This window comes from Neofelis nebulosa, chromosome 2, assembly GCF_028018385.1.
Source record: "Neofelis nebulosa isolate mNeoNeb1 chromosome 2, mNeoNeb1.pri, whole genome shotgun sequence".
NCBI lineage: Eukaryota > Metazoa > Chordata > Mammalia > Carnivora > Felidae > Neofelis > Neofelis nebulosa.
The window spans coordinates 94,961,741-94,976,276 of record NC_080783.1 but is presented as its reverse complement, the minus strand read 5'-3'; the positions used below and the strand labels follow the sequence as shown (position 1 = coordinate 94,976,276).

The 14,536-nt window shown below is 34.2% G+C and overlaps 1 protein-coding gene across 16 annotated transcripts in view; it reads left to right on the top strand.

The window, feature by feature from the left end:
* The window catches only part of R3HDM1 (R3H domain containing 1), a 205,662-nt gene that overhangs the window by 103,031 nt on the left and 88,095 nt on the right, over window positions 1-14,536 (top strand). For 10 of the 16 annotated variants that reach the window (XM_058715440.1, XM_058715448.1, XM_058715447.1 and 7 more), the window contains 8 exons: window positions 632-691; window positions 775-915; window positions 6,517-6,625; window positions 6,716-6,811; window positions 8,966-9,003; window positions 9,086-9,136; window positions 9,244-9,470; window positions 11,515-11,769. In XM_058715440.1, the coding sequence (XP_058571423.1) occupies window positions 632-691; window positions 775-915; window positions 6,517-6,625; window positions 6,716-6,811; window positions 8,966-9,003; window positions 9,086-9,136; window positions 9,244-9,470; window positions 11,515-11,769 (977 nt within the window). Of the gene's footprint in view, window positions 1-631; window positions 692-774; window positions 916-4,584; window positions 4,718-6,516; window positions 6,626-6,715; window positions 6,812-8,965; window positions 9,004-9,085; window positions 9,137-9,243; window positions 9,471-11,514; window positions 11,770-14,536 lie in introns of those variants that run through there. The other 6 variants (XM_058715453.1, XM_058715451.1, XM_058715449.1 and 3 more) reach the window with 5 other exon arrangements.

Sequence of the window (14,536 nt, the reverse complement as noted above, 5' to 3'; positions counted from 1 at the left end):
CAAAAGTTTCCATAGTCTTAAAAATACATAATACAAGTTTACAGAATGATTTCAAAAGACTTCTTTTTCTGAGTCAGAATTAGTAATGTAATTCATACTTCTCTGCTATAGTTCCATCTGTATACTAGCATTAGATTCCCTTAGGAGTGTTCCTGTTACTGGCCTTGCATGTTCTTTAGAGTACTGTTTCTATGGAGCTCAACATAACAAAGTCATGAACCTAACTAAAATTGTCTGTTTTCTTGCTATTTCTCAGCTTTATTAAGGAAGTAAAAGATTAATATGCTCTTATTATGTATATATCTACAGAACAGACTCCCATATACATATACTTAGCAGATCAAAATACCTGTTTTAAGAATGGCCATGTGTTGATAATTGTTAAAATTGAATAAAGGCTACATTGAGATTCATTACACAGCTCTCTTAACATTTGTATGTGTCTGAAATTTTCCATAATAAAAAATTAAACTAAAAAAAGTCATCTTTAATTTTTTTAAACATTACTTTTTTTAGAAATCATCTACATATTCTAGCATCATGCTTATGATATACAGTTTTTAGGAGAAAAATGAGCCATAATAATTCAGTGTTAAGTTTTATATATAAGAGTCTTCATATTTTGTTTCAGGGACAGAATGATGCTGTTGAAATTGGAACAAGAAATTTTAGATTTCATTGGTAATAATGAGTAAGTCCTGACATTTAACAAGAAAACAAATTGTCATCATAGTTCTCCTTGACTTACTAAATTAGTTTTTCTTCTACTTCTAGGTCTCCACGTAAAAAATTTCCCCCAATGACATCTTACCATAGGATGCTATTACACAGAGTAGCTGCTTACTTTGGATTAGACCACAATGTTGATCAGAGCGGGAAGTCTGTCATAGTAAACAAAACTAGCAATACAAGAATGTAAGTATCAACAAATGTAGGCATTTGTTAAGTATGTGTGTGATTATAGTTTATCTTTCTATAGCACTTTTCATCTGAGGTTTGTTTTCCATAGGTTTTAGCAGCTTTATGACAACCTTATGTAATAGGGCCAAAAATACCTTTAGCATACCAGATACAAAATGCACCAGTCTAGACTAAAATAAGGCAGATGAATGAGGACTGGTTTAAAAAAGCAAAACCAAAAAAACTTCAGAAATCATAGTAACAGTGCTGTTTCAAAACTATTCACTTGGATTTTTTTAATTTATGTAATTTAGATAGCTGTGGCCAACCTTAGGCAAATTTGTTTTGTTTTGTTTTGTTTTGTTTTGTTTTGTTTTGTTTTGTTTTAAGGCAGATTTTGACACCCTCACATTTAATTTATCTTCCATCACTTTACAATCCTTTCAGTCTCTGGTTTTGCTTCTTTCTCCCACAAATCTCGAGAAGGTGGGACTGTTGGTTAATAATATAGTATTATCCATAATGTTGTATTCCCCCTTCTGAGCTATGTACAATTGACCAAGGAAAAGTTTTAAAGGAGTTAAGAGGAGCCATTTGCTTAAAAAGTGATAGCTTTATAGTGTTAGTGAATTGCAGCATCAGTACTGGTATTTGGGACCAAAAGGCCCAGTGCAGAGGCACCTAAAATTTTAACATGTACCACAGTATCTCCCCTGCTTCTTTCTTTCTTTCTTTCTTTCTTTCTTTCTTTCTTTCTTTCTTTCTCTTTCTTCCTTCCTTCCTTCCTTCCTTCCTTCCTTCCTTCCTTCCTTCCTTCCTTCCTTCCCTTCCCTTCCCTTCCCCTTCCCTTCCCCTTCCCTTCCCCTTCCCTTCCCCTTCCCCTTCCCTTCCCTTCCCCTTCCCTTCCCTTCCCTTCCCTTTCTTCCTTCAGCATGAGGCGGGGTGGGGGGGTGGGGGGAGAGAGAATCCTAAGCAGGTTCCATGCTAAGTGCAGAGCCAGACACAGGCCTGGATCTCATGACCCTGGAATCATGACCTGAGCCAAAACTCAAGAGTTGGATGCTCAGCCAACTGAGCCATCCAGGCACCCCTCTTCTGCCTATTTCTAAAACTAGTCCTAAAGCAACTTAAGTGCTTGTTAAGTTCAGCTGAAATTTATACTTTGATGGTAATCTGCCTATTGGAATTTTCTGTATCAATTTCATATGTGGCAGCAGTGGGTCTGTGGTAATGAGCGTCAGCTTCAGATGATATAGATAATGCTGAAATTAATTATTTTTCTGCTTTTCTTAAAGCTATACTTCTCTTAGGGTCTATTTTTATTTAAATCCAAGTTATTTAACGTAAAATTTAGTAATAATTTCAGAAATAGAAATTAGTGATTCATCACTTACATGTAATACCCAGTGTTCATCCCAAGTGTCCTCCTTATTGCCCCTCGCCCCTTTAGCCCATCCAACACCCTGTCAGCAACCCTCAGTTTGTTCTCTGTATTTATGTCTTTTATGGTTTGTCTCCCTCTCTATTTTTATATTATTTTTGCTTCCCTTGCCTTATAATCATCTGTTTTGTATCTTAAATTACACATATGACTGAAATCAATATATTTGTCTTTCTCTGACTTATTTTGCTTAGCATAATACACTCTATTTCCATCCACATTGTTGCAAATGGCAAGATTTCATTTTTTTTTTTTTGATCTCTGAGAAATATTCAATTGTGTATATATATACCACATATTCTTTATCCATTTATAAGTCCATGGACATTTGGGCTATTTCTATGCTTATTGTCGATAGTGCTGCTATAAACATTGGGGTACATGTGCCCCTTCAAATCAGCACTCCTGTATCTTTTGGATAAATACCTAGTAGTGGAATCGCTGGGTCATAGGGTAGTTCTATTTTTAATTTTTTGAGGAACCCCCATACTGTTTTCCAAGGCGGCTGCACCGCCACCAGCATTCCCACCAGCAGAACGAAAGAGTTCATCTTTCTCTACATCCTCACCAACACCTGAGTTGTTAACTTTAGCCATTCTGACAGTTGTGAGGTGGTATCTCATTGTGGTTTTGATTTGTATTTCCTTGATGAGTGATGTTGAACATCTTTTCATGTGTTGGTTAGCCATCTGGATGTCTTCTTTGGAAAAGTGTTCGTGTCTTTTGTCCATTTCTTCACTGAATGATTTGGTTTTTGGGTGTTGAATGTGATAAATCCTTTGTAGATTTTGGATAACCCTTTATCTGTTATGTCATTTGTAAATATCTTCTCCCATTCCATCGGTTGCCTTTTAGTTTTGCCGATTGTTTACTTCACTGTGCAGAAGCTTTCTATCTTGATGAGGTCCCAATAGTTCATTTTTGCTTTTGTTTCCCTTGTCTCTGGAGACATGTCAAGTAAGAAGTTGCTGTAGCCGAGGTCAAAGAGGTTGTTGCCTGTTCTCTCCTCTAGGATTTTGATGGCTTCCTGTCTTATGTTGAAGTCTTTCATCCATTTTGAGTTTATTTTTGTGTATGGTGTAAGAAAGTGGTCCAGGTTCATTCTTTGGCATGTCGCTGTCCAGTTTTCCCAGCACCACTTGCTGAAGAGACTGTCTTTGTGCCATTGGAGATTCTTTCCTGCTTTGTCAAAGATTAGTTGACCATACATTTGTGGGTCCATTTCTGTGTTCTCTATTCTGGTCCATTGATCTGAGTGTCTGTTTTTGTGCCAGTACCATACTGTCTTGATAATTACAGCTTTGTAATACAGCTTCAAATCTGGATTTGTGATGCCTCCAGCTTTGGTTTTCTTTTTCAGGATTGCTTTGGCTGTTCAAGGTCTTTTCTGGCTCCATACAAATACAGGATTGTTGTTCTAGCTCTGTGAAGAATTCTGGTGTTATGTTGATAGGGATTGCTCTTAGGAGCTCATCTATGAACTATTCATTTTTCATGGTTGTATTTATTCACTTATGTCCCTTGTATTACAATGGCCTTTACTCTGATAGCTGCCATATTGTTTACTGAAATAAAGTTGATTTTCATCCATTTCTTACAGTATTTTGTCAACTAAATACATTGGTGGAACCTAGTATTTTTGAATGTTTGTTCCTACAATTAAATTAATGACAATAGATATCTTTAAAAAGGACCTTGTCTTCCTTTAGGGATTATTTTACCCACAAATGTGAATGGTACTTAATTTTTTTCTGCTTGTTCCTTACTCTTTTAATAATATCCTCATCAGTCAGTTGTTTCCCAAGGACAGTAACCGTAAGATATGAATTGAACTGAAGGTGAATAGAACTCAAAATCATTTAACCAGTACCTTTCAACATTACTCAGAGCTGCTGGATACCCAAGCACATGTACATTAGCAGGCATTTTGTCTAACATTTCGACTGGTGACTCTCTAAGGTTTTCAATACAGTGTAACCTCAGTTATTTGAATGCTATGGATGATGTCAGAAAGCTTTAGGGTTCTCTTTATCAACATAATCAAAAGTTTGGCTAAATATAATGTTTATGATGTACTTAAAGAAGAATGGATTGATAACATAATTACAACTAGACATTCAGATCATTGAAGTTACACTGTATTCTTATTTTATATCTTCTGGAATATGAAGAAGGTTGTAAATCAGAAAACCTTAGAGATCTGCTCCACATTGAATAAATGCAAACTTACCTTTTCCTCATAGGCAAATTACCCGCTCCAGCCTTGAACCAGTGGTGTTGTGGATGTCAACAACCCGGTGTCCACTGGGGTGTCTCAATGGAGCGGGAAGTTGGCGATTGCAGGGCAGTAAATTCAGGCATCTATAAAAGAAAGAGGTAAGACAGTCTTAAGGTTAGCTGAAATGCCTGCCAATGCTATTTGGTGTGGGAATCCAGCTGCTCTTAGAAAAGTTGCCAGGCCCTTGGTTAAACCTTAGAGTTGACTTTGGAATAACTGTCGCGCCCAAGTACAGACACCTTCAATAAAGAAAAATGACTTTGAACAGCTACAAAAAAAGTTGATATAAGTAAACAGGGTAATCCTGTGGCAGAAATAACATACTACCATCTTCAGAACTAAATAGACAACCTTGCAAATTCCTACTAAAGAAAGCATTTTTTTTTCTCATCAGTTTGGTCATGATGTTGTTTTTACTCTTGTTTTTGTTCTTCTTAGTTCTGTATACATATAGCTCTGTGTGGAGATCTGCCCTTCGTTTCACCTAAGTACGTTGTAAAATAAAGATTTCTTCAACTTACTTAGATAAGTTTTATTTTTAAATCTTGTTTTGCATAATTTGACAGGATATAGAAACAGTACTTTATTAAAAATTCACTAGGTTAAAACAAATATTCAGAAGCATTCCTTAAATATTCTACATAATGATATATATGGTCATGTTTGCTGAAGATGTTATTACTTAGGTTTATTTGGTTCACAAATGTACTTGGTATTCACAGTATATTACATCACTGTATAATACATATTTAAGCTATATTTAAAAAACTACTCAGGGCTTCAGTTAACCTTTCTTTGTACCTCTAAATATATTTTTATGTACCATGTATTTCAAAAGAATAATTCCAGTTTTATAACAGGATGTTATTAAGTCACAAGAGTATTAAATAAATTAATTTGTTGAAGCTGACAATATATTTTAGAAAGCGAAGTTTTACATAATTTTGATTTTCCATGGACTACAACCTCATATATGTCTTCAGGATGTCATTAGAACTTGCAACACTTCTGTAGAGGAAAGACAAATCAGCCATAAAATGTATTGTTATAATTTTATAATTATTACTTTAGGTTACAACTTTAACCTCCAAAAAAGAATTATTTCTTTTTTAAACTGTTTCAATTAATATAAATCAAAGATGTACCCTGCTATAATTAAGAATTCTTGGTTGCATTTGAAATTAACCTCTTAAGTTTTAGTTAAAGCAGCCACAAAAAATTTTATTACTTTCAGTTATATCACACCAAATGTAAGAATGTAATATAAGATACAACACTATACTTTATTCTTTTTCCCAGAATTTTTCCTTAGATTTAGAGGAGGCAATGCAAAAAGGATAAATAGGCTTTGAGTCTGCCATACCAATGCGCCAGCTGTGGCTCAGTCATTCACTTGCACTTGACCTTGGACAGTTGCCTAAGCCATTTGAACCTCAGCTTTTTTCAGTAATATTTATAATAATAACAAACTTCTACTGAGTGTTTACTTTTTAAGTGCTATTCATTTATTAATTCACTTCATTTTCAGAACAACCCTGTGAAGTAGGTATCCTGTAATTCAATTTACAAATGAGGAAACTAGGGAACAGAAAGGTTAAGTAACTTGCACAAGTCCTGAAGCAACTAAAGTGGTAAAGCTGAATATTTGAACCCAGGCAGTCTGATTCCAGAGCCCACAGTGTATTTTTCATATGGCCTTTCAGTCATAACATAGAGCAGTTAATACCTTCTCATAAGATTATTATGAAGAGTAAATGAGATAACATAAATATTAATTATTAGTGGCACTAATGAGTGGTAATTTGCATTGCTCTGATTACTTTTCATAACATGTTGTATTTAACTTTTCTGTAAATATTGTGTACTATCTTTCCTGTTCCCTTCGTGGTTTTTTTAGACCTGATCAGAAATTCAATGAACATATTAAGGATGATAAAGGTGAAGACTTTCAGAAACGATATATTCTCAAGAGAGACAACTCCAGCTTTGACAAAGATGATAACCAGGTAATCTGTCACAACTGCAGCTTTTTTCTAGGTGCAGGACTTATCCCAACTGATCATTTTCCCAAGAATTAATTGTTTTCATTCCTTTAGATGAGAATACGTTTGAAAGATGACAGAAGGAGCAAATCTATAGAAGAAAGAGAAGAGGAGTACCAGAGAGCCAGAGACCGAATATTTTCCCAAGATGTATGTACTGATTTATATTTAGATCTCACTGTTAAAATATATGCTAATTGCATTGGGGGGGGGGGTCACTCCTTTTATAATCTATTGATCATTTATTTGTAACCGTATCTGTTATATTTAAAGTCACTTGTTAGAAATACTGAGATCCATCTTGTTCATGTTAATAATTTAATAGTTTATAAAATGCTACATTGCAGCAGTTATATAAATATTTCGAAAACTGCATGCTTATAGACTATAGAGTAGTAGTGTTGAACTGAGTATATAGTTAGTATAATTTTTTTTCCTTCCAAACTTCTCACAGATTTGAGATTTTTAGAACATTCATCATAGTCTACAAAATTATGGACTCTAAGTTCTACTTGGTAGTAGATTTTTCTCAATAAATAACTTGTTTCTTTTAAAATAAAACTAATTTTTAGATTAATATTGTCTACTTTTTTAAGTGATTATGTGAAAGAAATCTTTAAAGTGGGTAATTATTTTATACATATATTTGAGAAGAGATTTAGTTTGGTCTGACCAGTGTCTGTTAAGCACCCATTCTGTTTAGTACTAGGTTTTATTCATGGATATATGAATGTATGTAATTTGTGTTAACATTGCCAGAGATAGAAATTTCAATGGTAAAAAAACAAAGAGTAACACTAAAATCCAAACTATCAGTTAATATTCGTACAAATCTTATTGACCACCTATATAGTAGGTGCTATGCTGGGCACTGGAGGACACGTCCGTTTACACTTAAAATAAGTTATCCCCCAAACAGTGCTATATATACATATGGTAGATATTATCATTGTTTTTATCTTACGGATAAGGAAACTGAGGTTCGAGGAGGCTAAGTAAAGTAGCAAAAGATCATATAGCTAGAAAATGACAGAGATTGGGATTTCAGCCCAGGTCTGCTGTCCTCAGAGCCTGATAAACTAGATGTAATTCTCTCTGTAGTTTGTAAGATTGATGAGGCCTCTACCCTGATGAATAGCCAGGTAATGACAATACGATCTGTGATGTAGGTGGAGACATGAAGGTAAAATAAGGGACATGGCAGAAAAGCATCACAAAACAGAACTCAGGAGTGAGAAGAAGAGTTAGCTTCCAAACAGAGACTCAAGGGAGTGAAATGTTCCAAGTAGAGGGTCAGTATTTGCAGAGGCCCAGAGTTAAAGGAGAAGTTGACACATGAAGACTAAAAATTCAGAGGAGCTGGACTATAGCCTACGTGACACAGAAAGTGAGGAAAGTTTAGATTAGAGAAATAAGCAGGAAGCAGATGACTTGACCCAGGAAGCAGATGACCTGTCCCTGAAAGCTGGTTAAGGTGGTTGGGCCTTTAGTTAGAGCAGGAGGCAGCAAACTTTTTCTGTAAAGAGCCAGATAATTAATATTTTAGGCTTTTAGAGTCATGCGGTATTTTATTGCAACAACTCAAATCTACCTTTTTAATGTGAAAGCAGATGTAGAAAATACATAAATAAATGGGCACGGCTGTGTTCGAATAAAACCTTATTTGCAAAAACAGGTGGCTGACCATAGTTTGCTGACCTCTATGCAAACAGTGGAGAGCTGTTAAAGGAGGGAAGAGATGTGATAAGATTGACATTTTAGAAAGACTTTTGTGGCTTCTATTGTTTAAATCGGATTAAAAGGGCAAAACTAGTAGCTGGAAAACCAGTTAGAAGACTGTTATAATACAAGCAAAAATGGTGGTTGCCCGAGCTAAGTTCATAGCATTAGAACAGTTTGGTTCTGAGCTGCATTGAGGTATAGCTGCTTGCTTGTTCACTGCTACAGTCACAACCAAAGCACAGGTGATCAAAATGTTGAGTGAATGAGGTGGAATCTATAGATTGGTGTACACCTTCAGTATATAATAGTGAAAAGGGGTTCACTTGTTTGGAAGAGATTATTTGAATTTCAGATTAATTTGTGCCCCAGAAATGAATGGCTTCTGTTAAAAGTAAGCATAGTGTGTCCAAGCCAAAAATAATTTCATTGTTATTTATTTATGTCCCCCTATCACTATTTTGGATTTTTTTGACAGGGCTAAATGATAACTTATTAAATATTACTGCGTGTGTTTTTTGTTGTCATCACCAGTTTATGTATTTGACAAAACCTCAACTTCTTATATCTGTTCTTTCTTTCTAGTCCCTGTGTTCCCAAGAGAATTATATTATTGACAAAAGGTGAGGGAATTTTTAAAATTCATTTGTTAACTCTCTGATTGATGCTAATAAAAATTAAAATGTCTCATTAAAATGCCAACAGAATTCAAGACGAGGATGCCAGTAGTACCCAGCAGAGGCGTCAGATATTTAGGTATTGAAAGCATGTTTTCATGCAGTATTAAAAACTCAAAGCATTTTTTCTCTATTCTTTCCCCTTTTGTCCTACTAGCTTTTCAAAGTTTTCTTTCTAAATTACAGAGTTAATAAAGATGCTTCAGGGAGATCAACAAATAGCCATCAAAGCAGCACTGAGAATGAACTGAAGTATTCTGAACCACGACCCTGGAGCAGTACAGATTCAGACAGTTCCCTCCGAAACTTCAAGCCTGCTGTTACCAAAGCCAGCAGCTTCAGTGGAATCTCGGTCCTGACAAGAGGTGATAGTTCTGGGAGCAGCAAAAGCATAGGCAGGCTTTCAAAAACAGGTATAAATATTTGTCTAGAACTGTGCGGTCATAACATTCGAGCCTTAGCTCTTTATTTATCAGATGGCTTCTGCAGTTATCCTAACATCTAAAATTCCTACCAGCAGTGCATTGAGCAGCTCCACAGTACTTCAGAGGTAATGGGTGTATTGACATGAGGATTCATTCTCTGCTCAAGAGAGATTTACAAACATCAGTTAAAGTAAAAATCCTTTCTTGTGACATAAACTTAATCAAGTTAGTTCAGTGAAATGTCATTTGTTGTTTGAGTCCCCAGAGGTGGTTGGAAATTCTCCTTTGCTTATTTATAATTAGAAGGCCTGGTTTCTTACCTAGGATTATTTAACATTGGTTGCATTTTCAGCTAATACTATCAGTTATTGATTGTATTTTTCATGATAAAGTCCTTCATTTGCCATTCAAAGAATCAGTAAAATTGCTGAGAAGTTTCTGAGGATTTTTCAAGAAAAATAATGTGATGTAATTATTCTGAATGAGTGAAAATTTTAGTAACATCCTCATTCTCCTAGTTTCTTTGCTTTTAGGGTACCTTACATTTAGGCTCATACATTTTCTCTTCACCTTTACTAACTGGGTTTAATACTAAAGACCCTCACATCTCTCTTAGGATCCTTGCAGATCTTTATTTGGATTCCAAAATTAGCTTTAAAAGTTAGCAGAAATGGCTATCTTTAGCCTATCGTAGACATATGGTATTGTACAGGTAACATGGGAGAGATTTAGAGGTGGCCAAGTATTTTTTTATTAATCCTTGTCTATAATCAGTGCTTTAAATTAAGGCTTATGAATTGCACTTGTCACCCTTTCTTATTATAATGTGCATATTAAAAATATCTTAGTGTATATCATAGAATATTGCTAAAGATAGGTAAATTTTGTTAATATAAGAAATATGTATATGCACAAGATATGCATTTATTTGGGAAACAAGTCATCATAACAATAACTATGAGAAGATCATTTAGGAACACTGCTGAATTAAAACATTTTAAGATCATGTCCTATTTATAATCTATATTCTCTTCAGAGATGAACCATTATTTAACTCTTAATAGGGAAAAATTATTTTTGGTAGTTTTTATCAGGGGTCATTTGGCACAACTTAAAATAGAAGAAGGCAATCTGTATAAGTGTATCATATTTGTTTATTTCATTCATTAAAGAGTAATTCTCCATCCCAGAGTCAACTCTTACTTAAAACCTAGTTAACCATATACAGTTTAAAAATCTTTTTCTTTCTTTGATTGTCTTATTATCCAGTTTTAGCCATTTTACTGAAAGTCAGTAACATTTTCAGTCTCTGGGTGATAGAAAACGAAATAGATTGCAGGGATAAAAACAGCTAAAAATAAATTATCACATTTATTAAGTTTAGTAAGAAATAAATTTTAAAACTAATGCTAATATGAATACTTGGAATATTTTTCATGCTGTCTTTGTCCCTTGATATGATAAACAATTAAATGTTGACTCTATAGGGAGATGCTATGATTCTGAGCTTAAAATGGAATTCTGCAATGAAACTTCCCAATTGTGTCTCTTGATAGAGAATTTATCATTTTTGTTATCTCCTATACTACTCTTAATCTTTCTGTGTTCTTATAGATAAGGGGTTTCTGGTATAAGAGATTTGGGGCATTTGGCTGTGCTATGTTCTTTTTCCTGGGGAAAATTATAATCTGTGTATTCCTAAGTGTTAATCTAAAAGGTAAAATGTACATAAGTTTGTGCTTTGGGGAATGTGGGTAATGTGCTTTTTGTGGCTGTCTGTGGCTGTTGTTATTATAATCTTGCTTAAGTTGCATGCTTTGGCTATGACTTCTCTGACAACTTATGTGATCAGTTTGCTGTATTAAACTTGATGATGGGGAGGGGAAGCAAAATTATATAGTAAATCAAAAATAGCCATTGCTTTTATGTGGTAACTGCATGTTATGTAATGTGGATTTTATTGTTACATATTTAAAGCCTGCGTTTTTATATGAGGTTTAAAAAATCCATATTTTTCATTACTCCTCCCTAGGTTCTGAGTCTTCTGGTAGTGTAGGGTCATCTACGGGCTCTCTTTCTCACATCCAGCAGCCTCTTCCAGGTACAGCTCTCAGCCAGTCTTCTCATGGCGCACCTGTCGTCTATCCAACTGTCAGCACTCATAGCTCTCTTTCCTTTGATGGTGGCCTAAATGGGCAAGTTGCATCTCCTAGCACTAGCTTCTTTTTGCTTCCCTTGGAAGCGGCAGGCATACCACCTGGCAGTATTCTGATCAACCCACAAACAGGTTGGTATCGAGAAAAAGGTGTTTATTTCAGTTGAGATATCAGGAGTTACTGAAAAATAAAAACTGTGTATTAAATGTATTATTTGTATATGTGTTGTCAATTTTTTATTTTTCATGAGTAATTAGCATTTTCCCTAGAACTTTAATAAAACATTTCTGCTAGAAAATGTTACAAGATATATTTATATCAGGAAGTATTTTTCTCTTTGTGACATCCAGACATCACCTTTTAGGCTAACCATAATTGAAAAATGGTTCATTTCTTAGAAATGAGACAATGACCATTGAAAGAGCTTTATTTGATTTAAAAAAGTAAAAATTATCCTGGAGAAAATAGTATGCATTTCATGAGGAAGGAGAAAGTAAGCAGCTCTTATTCATTATAGAAAGAAGGAGAAGGAACATATAAATTATTGTCCTTCTGAATACAGTAATTTTTTCTCCTAAGGAAAAGGTAAGGCACATTTTATTATTAGAAAAAGGAAATAGGTAGTCCTTATGAATTAATATTGAAGACACATATTCTTTGCAGTTAGGTAATAATTCTCATCTTTTCAGCATGTATTATGTATCATGTACTGTGTTAGGTGCTTGAAACACATTACTTATCATTATTACAATCTTGGTAGGTGAAGTCCCCATTTACGTGTAAGGAAACTGAACTTCAGAGAGATTAAGAAACTGCAGTCATAATACATTTCATTATGCATGTTGTATGGGCAAATATAGAAAACATCTTTTAAAAGATCACATGAAGTCTGGTCTCTATTCAAAATGTTATGGCGCAGTAATTTTGTGAGAATGAGAACAACCTTATAAATCATTTGATAACCTTTCTTAGAAATTCGTGCACTTAACTCATGTCACATCAGCACGGCAGCAGTTGGGCAAGATAAGTACAGGCGGGAGTGTCTCTGTGTGCTCCTGAACCTTTTCTTTTGTTTGTTGTAGAGAAGACCATGACTTGGAACTCATTACCTTCAGATTTCTTTGCATCTGTTTTTTAAGATAAAGTATTGGAACATTTGTTTCTATTAGAAGAAATGAATAACTGACTATTCAGAAATTGCGTTTTTGCTTAATAACCATTATCTTCTTCTCCTTGAGATTTATTATATTACTAAACTTCTTGTTTTTCTGGAGCAGGATATAAGATGACTTAATATACTATTTACTATTACTTTTCATTCAAAACATTCTAATGATTTTTCAATGATATGAAAGATTCTACTGAATAGGAAATTATAGAATGAGCAACAGATCAACCTGTAATTGAATTGTATTCTTAATTTTAAATGAGTCCAAAAGTGATCTCTTTGCTTTTTGAGAACAGCATTACAACACATCCAACGTTTTCAAACGGCCCTTAAGTTACTTTTAAGCATGCTGCCACTCATATCTTCTCTACAATTTTTGTTCAAAATTACGTAACAATCAACAAATACCTAGCATTACTTGTTTTCATATAACTAAATTATCAAGAAACTTAATGAAAATTATTTGAATTTGAAGGACTTTTCCCACTTGGTATCAGTGGAACAATGTATTCTTCTCTCCCCACAATTATTTTATTATGTCATAAGTTTCAGAAAGCAAATGGGTTTTACCATGGAAGAAAGGATATTATTAAGACAATTTTTAACAATTGTTCAGTCAGATTTCTCTTAACTTCTCTATTCTTCCCATTCTAAATGGGTATCATAGTATATTTCACATAGTCCCTTTTTTTTCTGTTCTTTTTTTTTTAAATAATATAGTGTATAGTGTAAGGAAAAATATTAATCTGTGTATCTGTTTACCTCTGCTTTGAAAAAAAAAAAAATTCTGGAAGAAGGGTATCCAAATTGTTAACTACAAGATTATGGGGGGATTTATTTTTTTTCGATCCCTATTTATTGGTTATTTTCCCACAATAAAAATATTTTCATAATAAGAAAAAGTTGTTCAGAATGTATGTGTAGAAAAGAGTAAAATTCATTTACTTAGGCACTTCAGATATCCCCCCAGTAATTAGTAAGCAATAACAGTAAGCCTCTAAATCAATATTAAAGGTTTTTTTCATACCTGTGAATCAAGCTCACTAGAATTAAAAAATTATTTTACAAAATTCTTCAGAGTTCACAACTTACAACTTTAGAAGTTATGAAATAAGGACTCTGCCATCAAGTCCATGATTTGAAATTTGAAGCTGGCAAGCATTTTTAATTTTCATCCAGTGTTAATTTCACTAATTAAGCATATGCATTGTGGTCTATAAATTAGCTCTTTCTCACTACGTAATAGAGGCTAATTAATAACGTTCCAGTATCCCAAAGTCAAGAATTTTTTCTTAAAACTGAAATCGTTAAAGCACTACAGGACCACAGTCCTATAACTGAATCCCTTGAGCAAGATATTCAGAATTCAGAGTTTTCGAAAAATGCTGTGTATTATAAAATAACTCCAGGAGGTTTTAGAGCAGCACCTACATAGTAAAACACTGCAGCAGAATTTTCAAATATTTACTCTGTGAGAAACTTAACAGAAGACCATGGAGGAAGGGAAGGGGAAATAATAGTTACAAACAGGGAGGGAGGTAAACTACAAGAAACTTAAATACAGAGAACAAACTGGCGGGGGAGGGGGTGGCGGGGAGGGAAAATAGGTGATCGACATTGAGGAGGGCACTTGTTGCGATGAGCACTGGGTGTTGTATGTAAGCCAGTTTGACAATAAGTTATATTTTTAAAAAATGAAAAAAAAATTTACTCTAAGTGAGAAAAATAAA